The sequence below is a fragment of the Balaenoptera borealis genome, assembly GCF_965194805.1.
Source record: "Balaenoptera borealis genome assembly, chromosome: 12".
Lineage (NCBI taxonomy): Eukaryota > Metazoa > Chordata > Mammalia > Artiodactyla > Balaenopteridae > Balaenoptera > Balaenoptera borealis.
The window spans coordinates 60,437,070-60,461,786 of NC_138869.1; the positions used below are offsets into that span (position 1 = coordinate 60,437,070).

General features: G+C 38.7%; 2 protein-coding genes across 4 annotated transcripts in view; one reads left to right on the forward strand and one right to left on the reverse strand.

Annotated features, from left to right (window-relative positions):
* Positions 1-6,613, reverse strand: part of ZCWPW2 (zinc finger CW-type and PWWP domain containing 2) — a 140,308-nt gene extending 133,695 nt beyond the window's left edge. Inside the window, exon 1 of one of the 3 annotated variants that reach the window (XM_082348726.1) lies at positions 6,502-6,613. The gene's annotated coding sequence lies outside the window, so the exon portion shown is untranslated. The remainder of the gene's footprint in view (positions 1-6,501) is intronic. The other 2 variants (XM_082348725.1, XM_082348728.1) reach the window with 2 other exon arrangements.
* A 105-nt stretch (positions 6,614-6,718) lies between these two features.
* AZI2 (5-azacytidine induced 2) overlaps positions 6,719-24,717 on the forward strand; it is a 35,089-nt gene continuing 17,090 nt past the window's right edge. Inside the window, exons 1-2 of the mRNA XM_082348721.1 lie at positions 6,719-7,219; positions 23,679-23,899. Coding sequence (XP_082204847.1) covers positions 23,684-23,899 — 216 coding nt within the window. The 5' untranslated portion in view covers positions 6,719-7,219; positions 23,679-23,683. The remainder of the gene's footprint in view (positions 7,220-23,678; positions 23,900-24,717) is intronic.

Genomic DNA, 24,717 nt, shown 5'->3' on the forward strand with positions numbered 1-24,717 from the left:
TTAAGTTCCTTTGAGATTCCATATTAATTTTAAGATGAATATTTTCCATTTTGGTTTTATTTCTGATAATAGCCATCCTAATGAGTGTGATGCTAATAATTTTATTCAATCATCTATTTCTTTAATGTATTTTTTTTTATTCTATGAGTTAGGGAAGCATGTTAAAATCTTCCAGTATTGTGGGCATGTCTCCTAGTTCTGTCTAGTTTTGCTTCGTATGTTCTGAAGCTGATATCCATTATCTGAAGATATAGGATCCTCTTTTAAATGTGATATCATTTTAGGACAAGTAAGAAGTAGAGCCATAATTCTCACACTAATGTTGAAAATTTTTTCGGGAGTTCCCCAATTCTCTGAGAATTTTTAAATTTAGAAAAGATGTCAAATGATAATCTAAGAAAGTAAATATTCTAAAATCATAATCAGGGTTAACTGAATGAAAACTTATAAAGGAGTAAAGATATCCAATATCAATGTCTGAGCTGGCAGTGTTTATAGAAGCTGGTGGTAAAATAGGCTAGGCTAGATTAAGAATAGACATTTAAAACAAGCTAAGGAGTCATTCCAGGAGTTTAAGAGGAGAAACGTAATGGTAAGATTTACATTTTTAAAAGACCATTTAGCTATCCATATAAAGAATGACTTGGAAACTAAAAAAAAGTTATAACTAATTACAGGAAACTATTATAATAGATGGATAGGAAACTGTGGCATGGTAGAGACTATGAAAAAGATCCAAAAGATTAGCTAAACGGTAAAATCTACAAAATCAGGTGAACAGACTGGCTATGGGATGAGAGGGATGGGGGGTTATTAAAGCCAAAAGGGAATGATATAAAATGAGTGTCAAGAGAAAATGATTAACAAAATATAAGTGAATTAAAAAAAAACACACATCTTTTTGTTTTTGGACTTTTAAGAATCAACTGACTATTCATAGACAACTGAAAAACCTACAGTTGGAAATTATGTCTGTAATTTTGCAACTGTTACAAAGTCAATGATTTCACTTTTATAGCATGTGAGCTGTGAAATGGGTTTGGAAATTTTCCCTCTCTTCTGCTACATAGTCTACTTGAAAAATCTAATTTAATTTCTTTCTATAGATCTTACTGAAGTTTAATGTCATCCTTTCATTGTTGTTTATTTGGTAGCTTTATAAAAATGTCTTTCCTCTGAAAAGCTGACTTTATCTTCTTGGTTTTTATAGTGTATATGTGACAGTCACAAAATAGAATTATTTCTTCCTCTCTTCCCATTTTAAACAGGGGAAAAAGTTTATTTTCTTCATAGACATATATAGAAACTGTCATGAAAAAAAATTAATGGGAAGTAATTTCTCATCATGTTAAATTTCACATAGGTCTTGACTATGTGACTGATTTCTCTGTGATAGATTTTACTTCTTCATATATTAAAAAGCTATTTTGCCCGTTTCATCTCAGTGCCTAAAACAATGACACATGGTAAGTTCTGAATGAATATTTGTTAAGTATTGAATAAACTAATTAATTCATATCTCAGATAGTAAGAGTGTAAGTATCAAGACTCAGAGAAGGGTTGCTCTTACTTCATTTAGTAAGTAGTGTAAAATTTCCCTTACTGGATCTTTTTTTCCTGCTCTGTACAGTCTTCCAACACCATCCTGGGGTCTCTGCTGCTGGTCTTCTGTTAGCTCTTCTCATATTTCTTCTCCCTACTCCTTACATCAAAGGCTTTCTAAGACTATTAAATTTTTCTTCACCTACGTATGTTTCCAAAAGAAAGTCACTGCATTTAGTTTCTATGCATACAGTTATGACATTCATGTTTATTTTTTAAAAAATGAAAGCTGTCAGAAGCTAATTCCTACTGACTGCAAACATTTCAAGTCAAAAAGTTATTATGAAGCACAGACTGCCTGTCCAGGACAAGGCTAGCTGCTAGAGACAGTAGGATATATCCCTTTTATAAATGGAATGTAAATGCCATAGTAATTTGATATCTACTATCAACCCATCCATTTGAAAAGCACATGAATAAGATCTCCTTCCACAGGTAGGAAACTGATATTCTTCCTTTTCTCCTTGAATTCATATTATCTCACTTCCCCCACACAAGCTTATCGCAACATATTTTAGTGCTTGAAAATACTTTAAATTGATCATATTTCTCTACACAAAAGAGTATATTTTAAAATTCCTGAGAACATAAATTATAAAAATTGTCATCAGTATTGTGTTATCATTAATTTACTAGAGCACTACTGATCAAATGAGAAACTCAATACAAATTATGATCATTATAAAATACTGTAAGTCAGCGTTTATTGGAAATGCATCTCATACAGAAATGGATAGCACCTTCTCCCCCCATTTAGGTCGTGTATCCAGAATGAATATTATTTGTTGTTAGAAAGAAACAGGGTTCAAGCTGATCCTATTCTTATATTTTGTGTTCTTCCATTCCAAATATTTGGGAGCAGAAGGATTTCTGGTTATATCAATAATCATTCTTCTGAACTACTAAGCTATGTACCAAAAATCACATGGGGTATGTCATAAAATTATTTTTAATGATCAGCTGACAACTCAATTGAGTTCTTCTGAAGCATTTTCAAAACCCATTGGAAATTACTACTCTTGTGAAACAATTAGCTACCCAGTTATTAGAATCATTTACTTTCTAAACAAGACTTAGGTCAGATTAAAGGTATTGCTTTAATTGTAGAGTGGGAAAGGGACAATTACAAAAGAGGAAAGAGGAAAGCTGCCCTGGTTTAGGCACACTCTGAGGCAGATCAATTTTAGGAAAGAAACATGCAAGTAAACAGCGTGAAAATTAATAACCCTAAACGATCATTTACATAACCCCCTGGAAAGCCTTCATGTACTTTCCAAGGTTAAGGGTTAGGGATCCATGACGCCCAGTTTGCCTGCTGCTTCAGGCATACTCACAGATTCAGATACACATAGTGTAACAGAAATCATGAACTTTGATTCTGCAATTCACGACATTCTGTGTGTGTATGTGCATGTGTTTTGGTGGGGGGGTAGCGGTATGAGCAATGAGGTATGGGAGGAAAGAAGGAAAACAGACTATGTAGGCTCAGATACCAGATTTTTCACTATTGGTAGTATTTTTGAAACTGTTTTGTATCTCTGCCACTGAAACCATTCCCTTACCCTAAGGCTTTTAACCTGGACATGTGATAGGTGGGGGAGAAGAGAGGAAGAATGCTTCTAAGACATTAATGGATGAAATGACATTGAAGCTGATTTTAATATGAAAAGTGACATTGCTATTTCAACTTAAAGGTTTTGACATCTTAATTCTGTTCTGCTGACACTGCAGAGCCACACATACACAGTACTCACAAAACACAGGGCAGAGACACAGAAAACATGATCCCTAGGATGGTATGATTTAATCAAATTAAACTAATATAAAATTTAAATCACTAACCCAAAATTCGCTTTACAAATTTTCCTCAAAAGGTGTATTCTCTTTCCTCTAACAGTAAATATTTGTCACAGCTTAGAAATATATAGCTCCCATTAAAAAAACAAAACACAACAGCACTTTTTTTCGTTGTTTTAACATAGTGCCTAATTAAACAAAAAAATAAGATTTGAAGCAGCTCGAAAGATGCACAATTGCCTAAAAACAGGAGAAGGAGGCTGAGCCACAGTCAAGAGTTGTGCCAGGACCCATATTCTTTGTTCAGATATTGCTTTGAAATCCAACCTACCCCAGGGAAAAAGGGAACCTCACTGAAGCCAGTCCTCACTCTATCCTTCAGGAGCAGCTCCTGATGAAAAATATCAGGACCTTGGTGAGAGGATGGGAGAAGGTGGGACGAGGTGGGGGAGAATCTCTTGTGTTACCTATTTTTTTATTACAACCTGTAAAACAGGACCTTTTAAAAAGTGCCTTGTGTCAAATATATGTTTATAAAGACCTGAATCGTTTTGAAAATTTCAGACTGCATTTGTAGTTATAGAAGATGTAATAATGGTTTTAAAAAAATTGTCCCAAACCTGGCCGGTACAGATGTTTTTTTGGATGACTGTAATTCACAACTCCTCTCTTGCGGTAAAATGAACATTCCTGAAAAAAAAGCCTAAGCAACCTTCCAATAAACTTTAATGGAATTAAGATTTGCTCTGGAAAACCATCCACTCACCTAAGCAGTTGACTATTAGTTAAGAGTCTAAGGACCCCCAAATTCCTTTTTTTCTGTTATCTACTTTAATGATAATTATCTAACCATTTTCTTTTCCCATAAAATGTCCCTACTAAGACTGTATCTTTCATTTGACTTATCGGAGGTCTTTTTCCTTACAGCAAGATTGTAATAAAACTTCAACTTATGCTTATAACAAAGCATAAGTGTGGCAAGTTTTCTTTAATAATTTATTTGCTAAAATTAATTAAAGCGGATGCATAGGTGGATAGAAAGTGACCATTTCCAGCTCAATTTAACAAATATCTGGATTACATTTTGTCATAACCTACTGGGCGTACCACTCTCCCCGCCCCCATTCCCTGGCAAAAAAAATTAGGATGGGGGGCTTCCCTGGTGGCACAGTGGTTGAGAATCTGCCTGCCAATGTAGGGGACACGGGTTCGAGCCCTGGTCTGGGAGGATCCCACATGCCGTGGAACAACTAGGCCCGTGAGCCACAACTACTGAGCCTGCGCGACTGGAGCCTGTGCTCCGCAACAAGAGAGGCCGCGATAGAGAGAGGCCCGCTCACCGCGATGAAGAGTGGCCCCCGCTTGCCACAACTAGAGAAAGCCCTCGCACAGAAACGAAGACCCAACACAGTCAAAAATAAATAAATAAATAAATAAAAATTAAAAAAAAAAAATTAGGATGATTTACTTGACTAAATTGATAAGCTTATGAATTCTGAACAAGCAAATTGTATTGTTAATAAGACCCACTTTTTTTCATTATTATAATAGGGAAGTGTGTATTTTAAAACAAAAACAGACTGATCACATATAGAAAAATACTGAGCTAAGTCATCTTATTTACTCAGAGACAAAAGATAAAAATGAATTTCCCTTCTTTTTCAACAAGTCTCAAATTATTCTAAACTGTGAGTAAAGATTCAACATTCCCAGATCAACAAATCAGAAACCAGATTATCATTTTATTTTTGATGATTTGGGGGTGCCTCAACAGATTTTGTTAGCATTCTTCAAAAACGAGGCAAAACATACCTCTCGGTGGTTTGCTTTTATTCTGTAAAGCTCATTACCGAGCCAGAAAAAGGATTCTTAACCAAAATATTAAAAACACTGCTCTTATGTCCCAGCCTGATAAACTGAAGTGAATGGATCTTTCTAAATGATTACCTTAATATAGATTTTAAAATATTTTTTAAATGTCATGTTAACTTTAAGTTGTGCTTTGTTCATAACAGCTGTGAATTTTCACTTAAATCTAAAGCAAAAAGAGAGGCTTAACAACAACAGAAAAATATTTTAAAGTAAACCCTAGAGCTGAATCCATCCTTGATGAGCTGACTGTTGGTTGATGAATTAGAACTGCGATGCAGGGCTTCCCTGGTGGCAGAGTGGTTAAGAATCCACCTGCCAATGCAGTGGACACGGGTTCAAGCCCTGGTCCGGGAAGATCCCATATGCCGCGGAGCAACTAAGCCTGGGCACCACAACTACTGAGCCTGCACTCTACAGCCCAAGAGCCACAGCTACTGAGCCTGCATGCCACAACTACTGAAGCCCACGCACCTAAAGACCGTGCTCTGCAACAAGAGAAGCCACCGCAATGAGAAGCCCGCGCACCGCAACGAAGAGTTGCCCCCGCTCGCCGCAACTAGAGAAAGCCCAGATGCAACAACGAAGACCCAACGCAGCCAAAAATAAATAAATAAAATAAATTAATTAAAAAAAAAAAAACGCGATGCAAAAACATCTTCCAACAGAACACTGACTTCAACGATATTTAAGTCCTTAGTTGACAAAACACTTCGAAAGGGCTGGGGAGGAGCATCACTGTTGCTAACTGGCAGTCAGTAAGGATAAATGCCCTATAATTACCATTTTCTCCTTTATTCGTTTAATCAAATATAGGCCTACAGCTGGAGGGGTTCTGTATGCCTGCGACCTCCAAGGACGGCCCCCAACTCAACTACTCGTGACCCCACAGCTCAGGCCTGTCCATCCTATACCTGGCGCAGCCGGGTACACCCCCCCCCCCGAAGTCAACAGCTTCCACAATGTTAACAAGAGCTGTGTGCCGAATAACTAGGGGCCCCGGAGCAACGCCCCGAAACTAGGGTTGTTAACGGCTCCCCCGCAGGCGCGAATCGTCACGGGTCCCCAGTTCCCGGCCACCGCGAGGCGAGAACTAGAAACCCACAAGAGCGCTACTAAGCGTAGCCAACACGCGCTACAACGTTCGGGGACCCCCAAGCGGACGCTGAAGGAAAAAGACGGCGCTGTAGTAGACCGGCGCCTCAACCTCCGCCAAGGCGGTTAACGCCTTACCACACTGCGTCACCGCCTCGGCCTCCCGCGTCGCCGGAGCCCCGCCCGTCCAGTCGCGGGAGCTCACAATACACGTAGTACGACGCGGCCCCGCCCACCCTGCTGCGTATGCTCACGAGACACGTAGCACGCCGCGGCCCCGCCCACCCCGCGGCGGAGGCTCACGGGACGCGTAGTACGCCGCGCCTTCCTTTTCTGCGCACCTCTCCTCCCCCCCTGCCCCAGCACTGGCTTGGCGAACGCCCTCCCATCTCCCTCCGGCCTGACTTCCGGTTTGCTCGCGCGGCCCAGGCGCCGAGCCGTGGATTACTGGACGTCCCGTTTCCGGTCGTGAGCTGCTCGCCCTCTTAGCCAGCCCCGTTGCTGCGCTCCCCCTGCGCGGCGCGGGGCTAGGGCGGGCGCTGACGGGGCCGGGTAACCGGCCTTCTCCGGCGGCGGCTCGGCCCTCGGCCTTGGCTCGGCCTCCTTCCAGAGCCTCCCGGGCCGCAGCCGACTGGCCGGCCGCGCCGGCCCTGGCGCCGCCGAGGCGGGAGAAATGGGAGTCCCTTCGCGGCGTTCCCGGAGCGGCTGCCTTTGCCGGGGAAGCGGCGCTGTCTTTGAGGAAACAGGAAGCCCGCGGTGACCCCTAGCGACCCGGTTTGTTTTCGGTCCGTTTCCAAACGCTGGGGAATCGAAACTCGGCGGCCCTGGGGGCGGCCCCACGGATCCTGTGTTCGGGGTGAGTGACCCGCTTTGGCCGGTCCGGGTGCGCGGGCGGTGCCGGGACCGCCCTCTGCTGCCGTCGTCGGTGCGGAGAGACGCGTCATTTCTCCAAACCTTGGACCAGGGAGCGGCCCGCTTGGCATCCTCGACCGCGTCTACTCGCGCGAGCCGGGTCGGGCCCCGCTTGGTCCTCGGTTATCCATAGTGCTTGTTTTCTTACCGTGCTCTGGTTTACCGGGGCGCCTGCAGTTTTATTTCATTCATTGGGGCTGCATTTAAATCGGAAACCAAAGAGGGGCGTATGGTTAGGACGGTCCTGCTTGGGGCGATGTAAATCGACCCCTGTACATCACCGAGGGCTAACAGTAATGTTAGGTTTTTTCAGGATGGTTTTCCATCATTTGTTGAGTGGCTACTACATGGCAGGTAGGCTGAGTCCCTCGTCCCTACAAACAAGGAACTCAGATACTCAGAAGTGAGAGAAAACACAGAAACTGTAATACAGATGGAAACAAATTGCTCCAGGATATATTGGAGATATGCTGAGATGATCAAAGACAACCTACTAGGATTGAAATTGATCCTTGCCTCTTAAACATAGAAGACGCTTGCTTTTTTATTTTTAGAGCTTTAAATTTGATTGAACAAGATCTCAAGACGTGGTTTACATTACAGTTATCTAAACTTACCGTGTCTAATTTACCATCCTGTTGTGATCACTCCTTACATCGTCTGTTAGTTAGGAATGGTACATCCTTCACAGGGTTGTTAAATTTTAATGCTATGTTTTTTTAAGATGGAAAGTTGTACACGAATGTAAGGATATAAGAAAATTCTTGCTCACCTCGCAGGTCTTATGTAGATTTAATGAATTGTTATGGAGAACAAATGAGCTAGTTCCCCTAAAAGTCAAAGCACACTGCCTGATATGCCAACACAAAGCATTGTCATGATTATTAAATAAGATGATGTGATGAAGTACTTCATAATCCTTGAAGTAATGAAACCAGTGTAATTTAATTTGGTACCTATATTTTGGATTAAAATACAGTTGTCATATCACTATTAGAGAATAATTAACACTAATACCAGTAGCATTTAGTGTGTGAAGATGCTCAGTTGCATTGAGGTGTATTATTTATGAAAGGAATGAAAAGAAGTAGACTGTTTTTCATACCTGTGCTAACCCAGAAAGAGTCTTACGATTCTGTGGCCATACAAACTGATTTCTGGACTAAGGCAGTTAGTGAGATAACTCGGTGAGGGTTATAAAAATGAAAATGGGGTTTTTCATATTGTGTATCTGGTGCTGAGTACATTTTTGGGCACTCACTGAATTATGGGGCATTTGAGTGCTGAGGTACATAGTATCTTGAAAAAAGGCACTCGACGATCCCTTCTTTATAAACCAGTTAGCTCATTCCTGCCCTTAATTATTTCATTAAAAAAAGGGAAAGAGAAGTAGGTGTTGGTTTCTCTCTGTAAGACTTAATCCTTATTCCATAGAAGTGGGTACAGGGATAGTCTGGCTTTTGAGGGGTAGAAAGATGGTGAAAATTCTAGATAAGATTCAATTCAGGAGGCAATGTAAAGTCGAGGAAAGAGCCTATTAAATAGGCCTTGATTCAGACCCCAGCTCTGTCACATACTACCAGTGTGATTATAGACAAATTTGCCTCACTTCTTTGAGCCCCTGTTTGCTCATCTGTGGTGACAATACCTTTCTAGTCAAGTTTGGTGTTGTCATAATATGTGTACTATATCTGTTACTCAGTTCCTGGTAAAACTGAATTCCCTTCTATCTGTTTAGGTTGCCATACTGTATTCGCATTAAAAGTTTGCCTTCACAATATAGGAAGGGCAGCATCTCAGTGATGTAGTTCAACCCTGGCGTTTTATTAGTGGGAAAACTTAGATCTGGAGAGGTAAACTAATCAATAATCAAGGTGGCAGATCTTAGACTAGAGTCTGGGTTTCTGAATTTCAGGTCATTGTTCTTTCTACCACTGAGTTCTGCCTTGTCCAGCTTCTTATTGGGAAAATAAGAATCAATTTTGTGTTGCCTCTCAGAATGTGGTATTAAAAGCATAAATTTGGAAGATGGCTTATCTGGGTTCACATTCCCACCTTTGCTGCTGATTCTTTATGTAGGTGTAGGTAAGGTATTTTAATTTTTCTAAGATTTGTTTATAAATTAGGAAAATAATACCTACCTGGGAAGTAGGAAAATGCATGCTGTCCAGAAGAAATTTTCCTCTACCTTAATATTATTGGAGCCAACCTGAGGATTATAATCCAGGAGACAGTCTTTAAGAAAGCTCTAAGGACTGTTCCACCCCTTAGAGGTCAAAGCATAGTTATATATAAGTTTTTGAGACAAAGGATTATACATCAAGTGACATATTTTTGACAGTTTACACAATCTAGATCTAAATGTACAAAGTGAGTAATGAGTTATGGGTCATTGTGGCCTCTTACGAGATTAAGAAGGTGGTTATCTCCTAAGGAGGTCTGGTTAATGCAGATGCACAACACACACCAAAGGGAAGGGAGGAGGCCCAAAAGGGTAGAGAAAAATTTTATGTTTAAATTTTTCTTGTCTTACCATAAAACATGAATTTTATCTCATCAGTTCCCCCTTTTGATCTTTAATCTTTTGATAGCATTAGGTGATCAAATATTTGGCTGCCTTATGCCAGGGTGGTTGCTTACGTGCCCTGGGTCCATCATGTCCTTTGGTGTTGGGTCCTAATAACTTGTTTTAGGGAGTTGTACTACTGAGATGTCTGTCAAGGACTAACGGTCAATTCCAGTTGTCCAATAGGACTTATGCCAATTCTACCTTGCACGTGCATTGTGCATGTTCATTAATTTATAGAGAGCTATATAGGATTGACAATAGGAGTAACAGTGTCAGTCGTAAACGTTTAAGCCAAGATCCTCCTAAATCAAAACATTTTCCTAGTATTTTTTCTTAACTGGGAAGAGGAGCATTCAGAGTGGAAATCTGACTCTTATGTGTTATGAGTTAACAAATATCTCGGCCAAATGGTCATACTATTGGAAAAGTGATAGAAACCCAGCACACTAGCATTAAAGGCAAATTGGCAGCGGCTGTTTCCAAGGCTACCCATAGGTGACCTTTAGCCCAAGGGAAACCATTTGCGCATCTTTCTAACCATCCTGGAGAGAGCCAAGGCCATAAACTTGTTCCATGAGTCCATTAGGTCCCATTAGGAGCTACCCAATATCTTTTCATCTAGTGAAAAGGAGTGCTTATGGGCACGTTCAGAACAGGTGTCATTAATTGGCCAGGTAAGAGGGTCCCACTTAGTGATATTGAAGGTAATGGGTAGCTTGCACAATACTAGAGTTTCTTCTAAAATAAAATAAGGGCCATCCAGTTAGAGCCTTGGAGAGGAGAAATCCTCCAAAGAAATCTAGGAGTACTGGACATAGGTCCACAAACCTACGGTTTGTTTGGATTGATTTTTTGACTTGCAAATGATTGAGCCCAGGAAAGAAATACTTGGGATTCATAAACAGAAGTGTGAGCAATTGTCAAAGTAATAGTATGCAGGCCTGGGTCATCTTGCATCAGCTGTCTACTTTAGATGTCATTGTCTTCTTGTTCTGGTCTGGTAGTGCTGGTCCTAGTTAGTCGAAGTCGGGTGTCAGAGACAGGAGTTACAGTTCATTCAGGAGAGGAAGCCTGATATGGCCCCATCCAACATGGCTGTAAAGGGTCTTTTATCTGATGTCTTTTCCAGTGTGCATAATCTCCTGGTTGCAGGTCATGGTGAATCTGATCTTCATCCAAAAATAGATTATTGTGATCAGCTTTAGAAACAAACTAGAATGTTGTTTTAATAATTCAATTAAACTTTACAGTAATAAAGCATAACAACAGGAGCCATCTAAGAAGTGAGTCTTAGGCGGTAAATATAAAAAAAAAGCCTCATTTGGCAAAATTAGAATTTAAAATCCACTGAAGCATAATCTTTTTCTCTCTAAAATTACCCTTATTTCTACCAAATATAGCCATTTTAATTTGTTTGCCAAATAAGTCTGTAATTGACCACATAGACTCATAAATTGGCTGTGTTGGAACTTTTCATAAGGAATCTTAGATTAAACCTTTAAAAGATCTCTCAAGGCCAGATAAATTACACCAAAGGCTTGCCACAGATTCTGCCTGCAATATCTATAGATTTGGGTGAAGTTCTCTCTTTTTGAGATCCCCAAAATACCTTGAGATTCCTGTACTTATCAGGAGGTGGTCTTCCTTATTTACCTGATAAAGGTGCTGGGAACCTAAGAGTTTCCAATTTCTGGAGGGAATGGTTGGATAGAGAGAAAAGATGAATGTTTCAATTCTACTTACAAAGGTGTAATTTACCAAATTGCTGTAAGTCATAATTAGCTCGAGGGGAAAGGTTTCCTTGTAACTGGAAAGCACAGATTAAAAGAAATAAAAGGAATCCAAATCAGAAAAGAAGAAGTAAAACTGTCACTGTTTGCAGATGACATGATACTATACATAGAGAATCCTAAAGATGCTACCAGAAAACTACTAGAGCTAATCAATGAATTTGGTAAAGTAGCAGGATACAAAATTAATGCACAGAAATCTCTTGCATTCCTATACACTAATGATGAAAAATCTGAAAGTGAAATTAAGAAAACACTCCCATTTACCACTGCAACAAAAAGAATAAAATATCTAGGACTAAACCTACCTAAGGAGACAAAAGACCTGTATGCAGAAAATTACAAGACACTGTTGAAAGAAATTAAAGATGATACAAATAGATGGAGAGATATAGCCTGTTCTTGGATTGGAAGAATCAACATTGTGAAAATGACTCTACTACCCAAAGCAATCTACAGATTCAATGCAATCCCTATCAAACTACCATTAGCATTTTTCACAGAACTAGAAAAAAAATTTCACAATTTGTATGGAAACACAAAAGATCCCGAATAGCCAAAGCAATCTTGAGAAGGAAAAGTGGAGCTGGAGGAATCAGGCTCCCTGCCTTCAGACTATACTACAAAGCTACAGTCATCAAGACAATATGGTACTGGCACAAAAACAGAAATATAGATCAATGGAACAGGATAGAAAGCCCAGAGATAAACCCACGCACATATGGTCACCTTATCTTTGATAAAGGAGGCAAGCATATACAGTGGAGAAAAGACAGCCTCTTCAATAAGTGGTGCTGGGAAAACTGGACAGGTACATGTAAAAGTATGAAATTAGAACACTCCCTAACACCATACATAAAAATAAACTCAAAATGGATTAAAGACCTAAATGTAAGGCCAGACACTATCAAACTCTTAGAGGAAAACATAGGCAGAACACTCTATGACATAAATCACAGCAAGATCCTTTTTGACCCACCTCCTAGAGAAATGGAAATAAAAACAAAAATAAACAAATGGGACCTAATGAAACTTAAAAGCTTTTGCACAGCAAAGGAAACTATAAACAAGACCAAAAGACAACCCTCAGAAGGGGAGAAAATATTTGCAAATGAAGCAACTGACAAAGGATTAATCTCCAAGATTTACAAGCAGCTCATGCAGCTCAATAACAAAAAAACAAACAACCCAATCCAAAAATGGGCAGAAGACCTACATAGACATTTCTCCAAAGAAGATATACAGATTGCCAACAAACACATGAAAGAATGCTCAACGTCATTAATCATTAGAGAAATGCAAATCAAAACTACAATGAGATATCATCTCACTCTGGTCAGAATGGCCATCATCAAAAAATCTAGAAACAATAAATGCTGGAGAGGGTGTGTAGAAAAGGGAACCCTCTTGCACTGTTGGTGGGAATGTAAATTGATGCAGCCACTATGGAGAACAGTATGGAGGTTCCTTAAAAAACTAAAAATAGAACTACCATACGACCCAGCAATCCCACTACTGGGCATATACCCTGAGAAAACCATAATTCAAAAAGAGTCAAAAAAAAAAAAAAAAAGTCATGTACCAAAATGTTCATTGCAGCTCTATTTACAATAGCCAGGACATGGAAGCAACCTAAGTGTCCATCACTGGATGAATGGATAAAGAAGATGTGGCACATATATACAGTGGAGTATTACTCAGCCATAAAAAGAAACGAAATTGAGTTATTTGTAGTGAGGTGGATGGAGTTAGAGTCTGTCATACAGAGTGAAGTAAGTCAGAAAGAGAAAAACAAATACAGTATGCTAACACATATATATGGAATCTAAGGGAAAAAAAAAGTCATGAAGAACCTAGTGGCAAGACGGGAATAAAGACACAGACCTACTAGAGAATGGACTTGAGGATATGGGGAGGGGGAAGGGTAAGATGTGACAAAGTGAGAGAGTCTCATGGACATATATACACTACCAAACGTAAAATAGATAGCTAGTGGGAATCAACCACATAGCACAGGGAGATCAGCTCTGTGCTTTGTGACCACCTAGAGGGGTGGGATAGGGAGGGTGGGAGGGAGGGAGATGCAAGAGGGAAGAGATATGGGAACATATGTATATGTATAACTGATTTACTTTGTTATAAAGCAGAAACTAACCATTGTAAAGCAATTATACTCCAATAAAGATGTTAAAAAAAAAAAAGTGGTATTTTAGCCAAAAACCAAAGGGAGGTTTTGGGAGTGGTAAAAGGACTGGTGGGCTTTAAATTGTTTGTGGAGCCACACCTCTGGTTCTGTAAAGACTGGATTTGTAATTAAAAAAAAAAAAAAAGACAGCTGTTTTTAATTCCTCAAAGAATTGGATGGCCACAGCAATGATATCTAGACCTACCCATCCACCTATGTTGGAATGTTCTTTCCCTCACTGAGCTTAGAGGAAAACACCAAAAAAAAAAAAAAAATTCCTATCAGGCTCTGAATATCAGCTCTGGTCAGTTTAGTCAAACCAGTGGCCTCGCATCTTGGTAATCCATTTACAAAAACTTTTGAGGAGCCTCCCTGGGTTTAAGAAATTCTTTAATTATGGCCCTCAGTTGGCCTCTGATCTGAACAGGCTCACAGCCTCAGGTGATTCCATTTCTAATGGTAACCACTTAATAGTGTCTTCAGAGTGGAAGGCAATTCAGACAGAGGATTACTAGAATGAGTACTTGAAGGAGATTAGAGGGGAGCAGTAGTTATGTCAGTCTTTTTTTTTTTTTTTGGCCATGCTGCACAGCATGCGGGATCTTAGTTCCCGACCAGGGATCATCAGTCTTAAAGGATTTTTTTTGTTTATTTTAGGTACTTGTTATAACATTAATATTTCATTGGCTTTCTACAACAAATCTTTCAGTGAAGCTGTTTTGGCATTTTGAAGCCTTCTGGGGCTTCTGCATACCAATTAAAATAGATAAAATAGTTTAAGATGAGAGCTCTCTAAAATTTCAACAATTTACAAGTCTTTCTAATTCAAAGGAACTGAGGAGCTAGCCCTACAAATATTTTCTCATGCTAATCTAATTTTAGAAACGGGAAAAACTCTTACCACTCTTGTTTCCAGTAGACCCTGTAGGCAGTGTTCCAGGAGACTGACTGACAGGGTAAGAACTTAGCTTCTGCTGGCGTTCTCTAACTGTGCATGCAAAAATCAGTTTTGGAAAGCCAAAAAAGAGCCCCATCTTGGCTGTTTCAGGGCAGGATATCCTTTAATTCTCAATTAAGTAAGCACTTGCAAGCATACATAAACCCAGCTGGCATCCCCGTAGGTGGCAGTCTGTCTAGGAGCTGTTTGGCCTTTAAGGCACAGTTTCCCATTATGAATTTGGTAGTCTAATTCAGATATGAGATATGCTCTGAACAACTTTCTGAGGATAGAAAGGATGTGTGGATGGGATGTGTGCTGCTTCTGTCTCGCTCCCTGAAGAGTTACTCTTGGATTAGTTCTACTCTTCTGCGTGTCTCGGTTTCTCCCTCCCCCAGTAAAGCCTCGGAGTGCTCAGAGTGAAACTGAGCAGGACACTGTGGGGCTCCTGGGCACGGAAGCCTTCCTGCACCCTGTTTCTTAACTCCAGCCTCCATGACTCTCCCTGAGTTCCAAAGGGCAGATTCGAACAGTTACTAATCGAGGAAGGGAGGGGATGCAGAGACAAGGGAGGAGCAGCCAAGAAAGAATTGTGCAGCCTTGGGGCAGGGTCCTGGTTCCACCTCAGGGGATACACAGAACAATGTCTTTAAGCTGTTTAAGATGTCAGCATTCTTCATACCAGAGAAAGACCACCTGAGACTACATTAAAGGAACCAGAGAAGCTCATTAAGCAGATTACCTGAGACCAGATTAGAGGAGTGCAGGCCCTTCGCACACCCTGATCTTATCAGCAACTCCACCCTTGAACCATTGCTATAAAACTCATCATATCCTCCCAGGTCAGGACACAGTTTTTTGGGGCAGGAGCCTGCTTTGTCCCCCTTTGCCTGGCAAAGCAATAAAGCTATTCTCTTCTACTTCACCCAAAACACTGTCTCCGAGATTTGATTTGGCACTGGTGCACAGGAGGCCGAGTTTTCAGCATCAAGAGCACAAGACAATCAATCAGTCTTTCTACTGTGTGCCTCTGGAAGAGCAGTATTTAATGGTTGTAGTGGGTTCCCATGTAGGACTGCGACATCACGAGGGTTGATCCTCAGATACTTCCACTAGGTTCTCAGTCACTTGAGAATACCTTGTGGCTGGAAGGAGCAGATGTCCCTTGTTCTTCAGACCTGAATTAATTCAGTTTCTCATTTCACTAGCAAAAGTTTTGTTCAGACCATATATTGACTTGTTTTTAAAAATTTAAATCTAACAAAAACCCAGCCACCTATGTTTCCCTGGGCCTCCTGCCCAGCCCAGATCCCCTTAGGTCCCCTGCCTAGGAAATGCACTGGTTACCCTTAAGACTCCAAGTCTTAAGTAAAAACAGCCTGAATAAAATGTTTAGGATCATCACTTAAAAGTAATGAGATCTGAATATCAGAACTCACCATAACATCTGAGTTGGTGGGGCTTAATGAGCCCATGCTGGTACTGAGCACTGGTTCACAGTAGACGCCAGGTGTCCTCTGGTGGTAAGACATGCATGTCAACAGAAAGATTAATCAATAGTCTATCTAAGGAAGAAATGGGAAATATTATTTGAGCCAACCTGGTGATTGTACTGGGAGACAGTCTTTTAGAATGCTCTGAGGACTGCTCCACCCATTAGAGGTCAAAGCACAGTTACATGTTTTTGAGACAAAGGGTTATACTCTAAATGATGTGTTATTGACAGTTTATACAATCCAGATCTGCCAGTACAAAGTGAGTAGTGGGTCATGGGGTCATCGTGGCCCCTTACAAGATTAAGAAGGAAGTTATCTCCTAAGGAGGTCTGGTTAATGCGGATGCACAACACACACTAAAGGGGAGGGAGGAGGTCCAAAGGGGTAGAGAAAACTTTTATGTTTAAATTTTTCTTGTCTTGCCATAAAATATGAAGTTTATCTTATCACCTTCCAGGTTCCTTTGGCTGGTCTAAGAATTAAATTGACATGAGGGTAGGTTAACAGGAGAAAATGAAACAGAAGTTTACTAATACATATACATGGGAGAGACCCTGGAGAACTGAGTAACTTGCCAAAATGGTCAAAGCTCTCCTCAGCTAAAGACAAAAGGGAATGTTAAGGGTAGGGAAGAGTCAGTTATGTGAGGTTCCTAGAATAAGCACAGTAAACAAGGATAAGGTTGTTAAAAGAGTTTCTAGACATTTGGTCATCCTCCGCTTTCTGGAAGAGAGAGGGAAACACCCTTACAGATGGATATTTCCCTTATAAATGTGAATGTTTCTTACAAAACGGTAACTCCTACTTGGTCTTCGCAGTTTTTCGCCACCTCTCTTGTTTCTTAGAACATAACCAAAGAGACATATTTTGAGGGGGGGGTGAACTCTCCCCTACTATGCAGAAGCACTAGTACCTGTCATGTTTAGTGAGCAATAAATAGGAAATATTAAGATGATTAAATACAACAGGATAATCATTTTTTTCCTAGAAAAAAGACTAATCTGGTGTCAGAAAATAATTCTATGTCTTCTAGTCTCTCACACCCCAGTATGTATAGCATACCTCAACTGAGGGTCCTCTCAATGTTGATTGTAGAAAAGACTGAAATTTAAGGTCTCCTAAGATGAATTCTGATTAATAATGTTTGAATTTTTTTCTTCTTCTTTTTACATCTCTTCCCTAGCCTTTAGCAACTGCTATTTCTCTTTTCTACCCACCTCATCTGGCAGATTGTGACCATCTTTCTCCATTAATATTGTGATATTGTGATTTGTAAGAAAAACATATGTGGTCACTTAGCTGACCAAAATATAGTTTTCATATACATTTGGTCTTCATCTGTGGTTCCTTGGCTCACAGCTCCCCAAACCGTTGGAATTACCTGAGGGATAAAAGCCATGGGAGCATCTTTTGCCATAATATTTGGTCTGTTGTCCTCAGTTTCTGACACCTTTTCAGAGCCGTCAAGGTGACATAAACGGATATCTTGTTACTTACAACAAGAGACTTTCCACCTTGACTGGATTTATGTTAATGAGTTGACTTTTGGAAAGCACTACAGGATGGGGGCTGGTTGCCAGGGGAACTCACCAGATGATTAGAGGATTAGAACTTTCAGTCCCATTGACCTGGGGGATGGAGGGTGGGGGGTGAGATATGTTGAATAAGTTGCCAGTGATTTAATCAATCATGCCTATGTAATGAGGCCTCCATAAAAACCCAAAGTGGAGAGGGTTTAGAGAGCTTCCAGGTTGGTGAACCAGAACATTTCCACATGCCACTATGCTGGCCCCAAACTCCAGGAGGCCAGAAGCTCCTTTGTTCAGCACCTGGCCCTGTGTATCTCTACGTGTGGCTGTTGATTGATACCCTTTAATATCCTTCGTAATAAACAGTAATCAAGTGAGTAAATGGGTTTCTTTGGTTCTCTAAGCTGCTCTAGCAAATTAATCAAATTCAAGAAGGTTGTGGGAACCTCTGATTTACAGCCAGTTGATCAGAAGTACAGGTAACAACCTGGATTTGGTGATCGGCATCTTGAATTGGAGGGAATCATTGGAACCTCCAGTTTGCAGCTGGTCCCTCAGAAGTACAGGTAGCAACCTGGGCTTGCTATTGGCTTCTGAAGTAGAGGGAAGTCTTGTGGGACTGAGCCCTTTACGTGTGGAATCCCATGCCATCTCTAGGTAGATAGTGTCAGAATTGAGTTGAATTGTAGGGCACCCAGCTGGTGTCCAGAGCATTGCTTGCTGATGGTGTGGAAATGCCTCCTCCCCCACACTGGAATTGGGTGATCACAACAACTTTTAATCGTTCTTGGGAATTTCATTGTTCTCAGCAATTGTCAACATCTTTCACCTCAGTCCTTTCTAATTCTCTTTTAATTTGTACTTCTCTTATGTAAACCTCTGAAAAGAAACAAAATCTAATTGCCAAATATATAAAATGTTTTCATGATTATATATAGATTTATTTGTCTATAGATAAATATATCTGACTCTCCTTTACTATTGTGGTGAGATGAAATGATAACTATGAAGTAACTTTCTGTAATAAGAACAAAATCTCCATGCAAAAGTTAGGTGATGACACTGTTGTAAAGTAATTATACTCCAATAAAGATGTTCAAAAAAAAAAAAAAAGAAAAGTTAGGTGATGGTTACCAACTGATAACATAGAACTAACCATGCCCACAAATGTTTAAGAGTACTAGTTATAATCGGGATTCTGTAAATCACGTAATATCCACTTAGCTTTGTTTCCACTACAGTGGTGGTCCTTAAATTGGAATGGGACTTAAAGTCACATGGACTGATTACTGACAGTTCAGTTTGATGTTTTTCACCCCAACATTCTGATTTGCATAGATCTGCACTGGAGCCTAGCAGTCAGTAGTTTTGAAGAGAACTCTAAATCATTCTAAGGCAGTTGTCCATTCCTCACTTTGCAAACACTGCTCTAGGTCAGCTCCAGTTTCTTAGAATATTCTTGTAAAAGACCATTTTTTGTGTTGCATGTTCCTGTAGGATACATTTATCATTGACTTTCATGATTGAGAGAGGCCCACTTAATCTTGTCTTGGGATAATTTTTTCGACATTTGTTAAGTTTTAAAAATTAATATTATCAATTCCTGCTAGGCTCTTTAAAATACTATCTAATCTTTTGATCATTCTAATCTTTGATAATAACATTCTGCTCATGGCACTCACTTTTTAAAGATTAAAGTAAACACAGGTTTGTTATTTTAAGATAATTTAAGTTATGGTAAGTAAGTTTAGATACAGTATAAATTTTCGCAAATGTTAAAGCTAGCTTGGTCTAGTTTAAGCATAATAAGAGCCAATTAGGCTTTTGCCGTTTATCCAGAAAATCAAAATTTCCGGGCCAGATACTTTGGATACCCATGAAGAGGCATTTCATCACAAAGTATATAAAACTGAATCTTACTTTACTGTGAGGTAGGCTACTGCAGCTCCCTTTACGTCTCTGTAGAAATAAGGTTGAGGAAGGATGCTTGCGTAAGCAATAAAGCCAAAGGTTACACATAGCCTATTTTGTTACCTTGCTAGCAGTTTTCCTTTCAGTATAGTAATAAATACAGTGGGATATCTGCCTTCTATTATTTGGTACCTTTCTGAGATCTCATTTTCCCTGGCCCTGCAGCTTTTAATCTCCAGAAGTTGAGTGTGTATGGAGTAATATGATAAGCATTAATATTTCTGATACTTATGTGATTTTATATTTATTTTTGCAAGGATAGAAATTAAATTTTTCATTTTCACTTCATAACAAATTTAAATGACAACTATTAAAACAAAATTTGATGTGTATCTGTGATGCAAGTGGATTTTCTCTTTGGTGTGCTTGGCTATTTCTCATATACTTTTTAAGACAGATAAGCAATTTTTTAGGACAGTGATTCCAAGTCATGTTTATAGTATATAGAATAATGATATAAAACTTGAAAAAAGCTTTTTTAGGCAAATAATGTTTTCTTGTATTTAGAGAGAGAGACCATATGCAACTTCGGGTGATTTATAAATAAAATAGGCAACAGATATATAAAGTAAGCAATCTGACTACGCATTTTATCCTAAAAATGACCAGTTATCATACTTTATAAAATGTGACATTGTTAAATCACTACACTCCCTTACATATAAGTTACTCAAAAACCTTCCAAAAGGTTCTTACTTTTGTAGTTCTTGATGAATTTAGTGTGTAAAAGATTCATTGGGGAGGGAAATGTACTAATAGTTCAGGCTCTGAAATCCAAGTTTTTGTGCTGATCTTGGTTAAACTTCATAACCTTTATGGGTCCCAGTTTTTCCATCTGTGAAATGGGTGTAATAAGATTTTCCTACCTCATAGGGTAATCATGAGAGTTAATGGGGATAACATTTGTAAAACACTTAGCACAATACTAAGTAGTTCATTTGATTACGAATATATTTTATAGTTGTTGTGTAAGTATTCCTCACATTCTTGAATCATGTCCAGGTTTTTCTTAAATTCCACAGAATAGGGACCAAATCCTATAGTCTCTTTATCGTAAAGGACGATCTCCATTGGTCTCCATTCTGTTTTTCCAATCTCATCTCTTGTCATTCCCCTCCTCATTCTTTTTCCGCATACTCTTTCAGGCCCTTGAACTTGTTACCCCTGCTGGAAGTTAGCAAACTGTTAAAGTTTAAGTACAGAAAGTACGGTAAAAATAACCACGGTCTTCACCTAAGAATGCAGGGTTAAGAGTCATTTGATCTTTCCCGGTACCTTCTTTAAAAACTCCTCCTCCTCCCCACCCCTCAATCCTCATAGCATTCTGTATTATCTCAAATATATTACTTCCCTTTATGGCATAACAATTATTTTACTGCACAGCCGTCTCCCACATTGGGTTTTCCTTGCTGAGTAAATGATTGTTTCATGATAAAAATGGATGAGTAGGAAGTCGCACTGCTGACCTAGTTAGAACTTTGTGTAAAGCAAGAGCATATAGGTTTGGATCCTCAAACTGCACAAATTGTGGGACACCATCTGTTTCAACTCTGTAGAGCAGTTTGGTCTTCAACTGTCTTTAGGGAAAAAAAGAATGATTCCAGTTGAATAAATCCTGTCCATTTGGTTGGATATTAAGACATTCTAAGTCAGATGTCTAAGATAGGCACAATTTTACTTCTCCTTAAGCTAGACTGCATCCTATCACTTAACTACCCATGTGCTCTTATTCTGCTTGTTTTTCTTTTAAGATATAATGTGTGTGTGAAAGAGTCTTAGATAGAGATACATATGCCTACTTGAGGTTTGCAGTATGGGAATAAGCCATACTTTCCTTTTGGAAAGGAAATATGAGGATTTCAACTACTAGCAGTGTGATTCGAATGATGTTTACTGTTATTTTGGAACAGAGTTGAATCCAGAGAGGAAAAAGTAAACCCTTCAGAGGAAGAAAACTTTACTCTTTATCCATCATTAGGAGAAAGTGCAGTTTTGTACTGGAAGCAGCAGGAGTTAATTATGGTTATGAGGATCTGCCACTTTGGGGGGATATTGTAGGATATTGGGGTATTTTTCGACTTTCTTCATAAACTGACAAAGAATCTAACTTAAGGAATTGTCCTACATGGTTAGAAATTTTTAAATTGGTGTTGGTGAAGAATGACTGAATCATAGGTTTGAACTACTCAGATTTGTAGTAAACACATTTATTTTTGCCTAACTTTCCTATAATCCTAGATATAAACAAATCACTGGACTTGCCAAACTCTGACTTTAGTTGAGAGCAATTGGAAGCTTTCAGTTATAAAATCAGAAAAGCAAATAGACAATGATGGAAGACCAGACCCTGAAAACAACAAACAGAACCTTCCCTTAGTATTCATGTTGTCTGAAATAAAGCAAAACAAACGTTACAGGCATATATGTGTGTGTGTGTGTGCATATTATATATACATAAACTGAATCACTGTGCTGTATACCTGAAACTAACAGAACATTGTAAATCAACTATACTTAAGTAAAAAACAAAATTTTTTTAAATAAAATATACAATGGAGAAAAGACAGTCTCTTCAATAACTGGTGCTGGGAAAACTGGACAGTTCATGTAAAAGAATGAAATTAGAACATTCTCTAACAAGATACACAAAAATAAACTCAAAATGGATTAAAGACTTAAATGTAAGACCTGAAACCATAAAGAAGAGAACAGTCGGAACGCTCTTTGACATAATTCATAGCAGTATTTTTTTTGGGGTCTATCTCCTAAAGCAAAGGAAACAAAAGCAGAAATTCACAAATGAGACCTAAATAAACTTAAAAGCTTTTTCACAGCAAAGGAAAAAAATCCGTAAAATGAAAAGACAACCTACTGAATGGGAGAAAATATTTCCAAATGTTATGACCGATAAGGGGTTAATATCCAAAATATGTAAACACCTCATACAACTCAACATCAAAAAAACAAACAACCTGATTAAAAAATGGACAGAAGACCTGAATAGACATTTTTCCAAATACAGATGGCCAACAGACACAGGAAAAGATGCTCAACATCATTAATCGTCAGAAATGCAAATTCAGACTACAATGAGATATCATCTCACATCTGTCAGAATGGTTATCATCAAGAAGCCATTGGTGCAGCTACTGTGGAAAAGAGTATGAAGGTTTCTCAAAAAACTAAAAATAGAGTTACCATATGACCCAGCAAGTTCACTCCTGGTTATATATCCAAAAAAGTAAAAACACTAATTCAGAAAGATACATGCACCCCAGTGTTCATAGCACTATTTACAATAGTCAAGATGTGGAAGCAACCTAAGTGTCCATTGACAGATGAATGGAGAAAAAAAGATGTGGTATATATGTACAATGGAATGAATACTACTCAGCCATAAAAAAGAATGAAATTTTGCCATTTGCAACAACATGGATGGATTTAGAGGGTATTACGCTTAGTGAAATACGTCAGACAGAGAAAGACAAATACTGTATGGTATCACTTATATGTGAAATCTAAAAAATAAACTAGTAAATATAACAAAGAAACAGACTCACAGGTATAGAGAACAAACTAGTGGTTACCAGTGAGGAGAGGGAATGCGGGGGGCAAGATAGGGGTAGGAGGTTAAGAGGTACAAACTACTATATAAAATAAATAATCTGCAAGGATAATTGTATAGCACAGGGAATATAGCTAATACTTTATAATAATTATAAATGGAATATAACCTTTAAAATTGTGAATCACTGTGTTGTACACCTGAAACTTACATAGTATTATACATTAACTGTATCTCAATAAAAAATAAAAAAGAAATAGGAGTTTTTAAACATTTCCCCAATATTCACATTGTTCTAAATATACCTTCTTTTTTCTGCTCATTTATTCAATGAGACATTCTATTTTATGTTTTTAAATAGCTGTCATGGATGCACTGGTAGAAGATGATATCTGCATTCTGAATCATGAAAAAGCCCATAGGAGAGATACAGTGACTCCAGTCTCAATATATTCAGGAGATGAATCTGTTGCTTCACATTTTGCCCTTGTCACTGCATATGAAGACATCAAAAAACGACTTAAGGATTCAGAGAAAGAGAACTCTTTCTTAAAAAAAAGAATAAGAGTTTTGGAAGAAAAGGTAATTTATCTATTTACCTTCATTATATTTGTGACTTAATAATTCAAAGCATTTGAAGTTTTAAATATTTTTCTGCTCTGTCTTCCATGAGTGTACCAAATTTCTAAGGATAACTCACTGCTAATCTCAAAACCCTGGGCATTTTACTTAGCCTACTGTGTTTCACATATCATAGTGCTTGGTGAATATTTGCAGAATAGGATTAACAACATGAAGGGATTAAAGTTCAAATATTTTTTTACCTCTTTTTTTCAGATTGCCTTACCTTCATAGCTGTATGTATTTTATTCAGGATTTTTAAATGTGTGCAAAAAATTATATACCAACAAAGGAAGTGTCAAAGGAAGAAGTTCCTGAAACATTGTTCTGATATGTTTAATAACGTTTTCGTCAGTACTGAAATTTTACCAGGACTGACATCTTCTTTACCTCAACATTCTCCTTTGTTCTTGAACACACGTAATAAGAATGCATTTAACTGATGAATTAATGTTTTCTGTTTACACCTTTTAATGCAGAAACTGTTACAGAATACATAAGCAAGGTAGCTGATTCAATTATAAATCATCAGATCTGCTTAGCTTATTGGGAAATCTTACTCACTCATCCATTTATTGAGAAATCTTCCTCACGCATCCACTTATTTTTAAAGTTTAACTAAGTTCATTTTTCTTCAGATCATAGTTTATGATCCTTAGATCTTCAGTGTAGTGGTACATTACAGACAGCAGCTTCCACAAAGGGGGAAGGAAATGATCTAGTTATTAAAACTTAAGGATAGGGCTTGGTAGAGTTTCACTCATTTGGAGGAAGTAAGA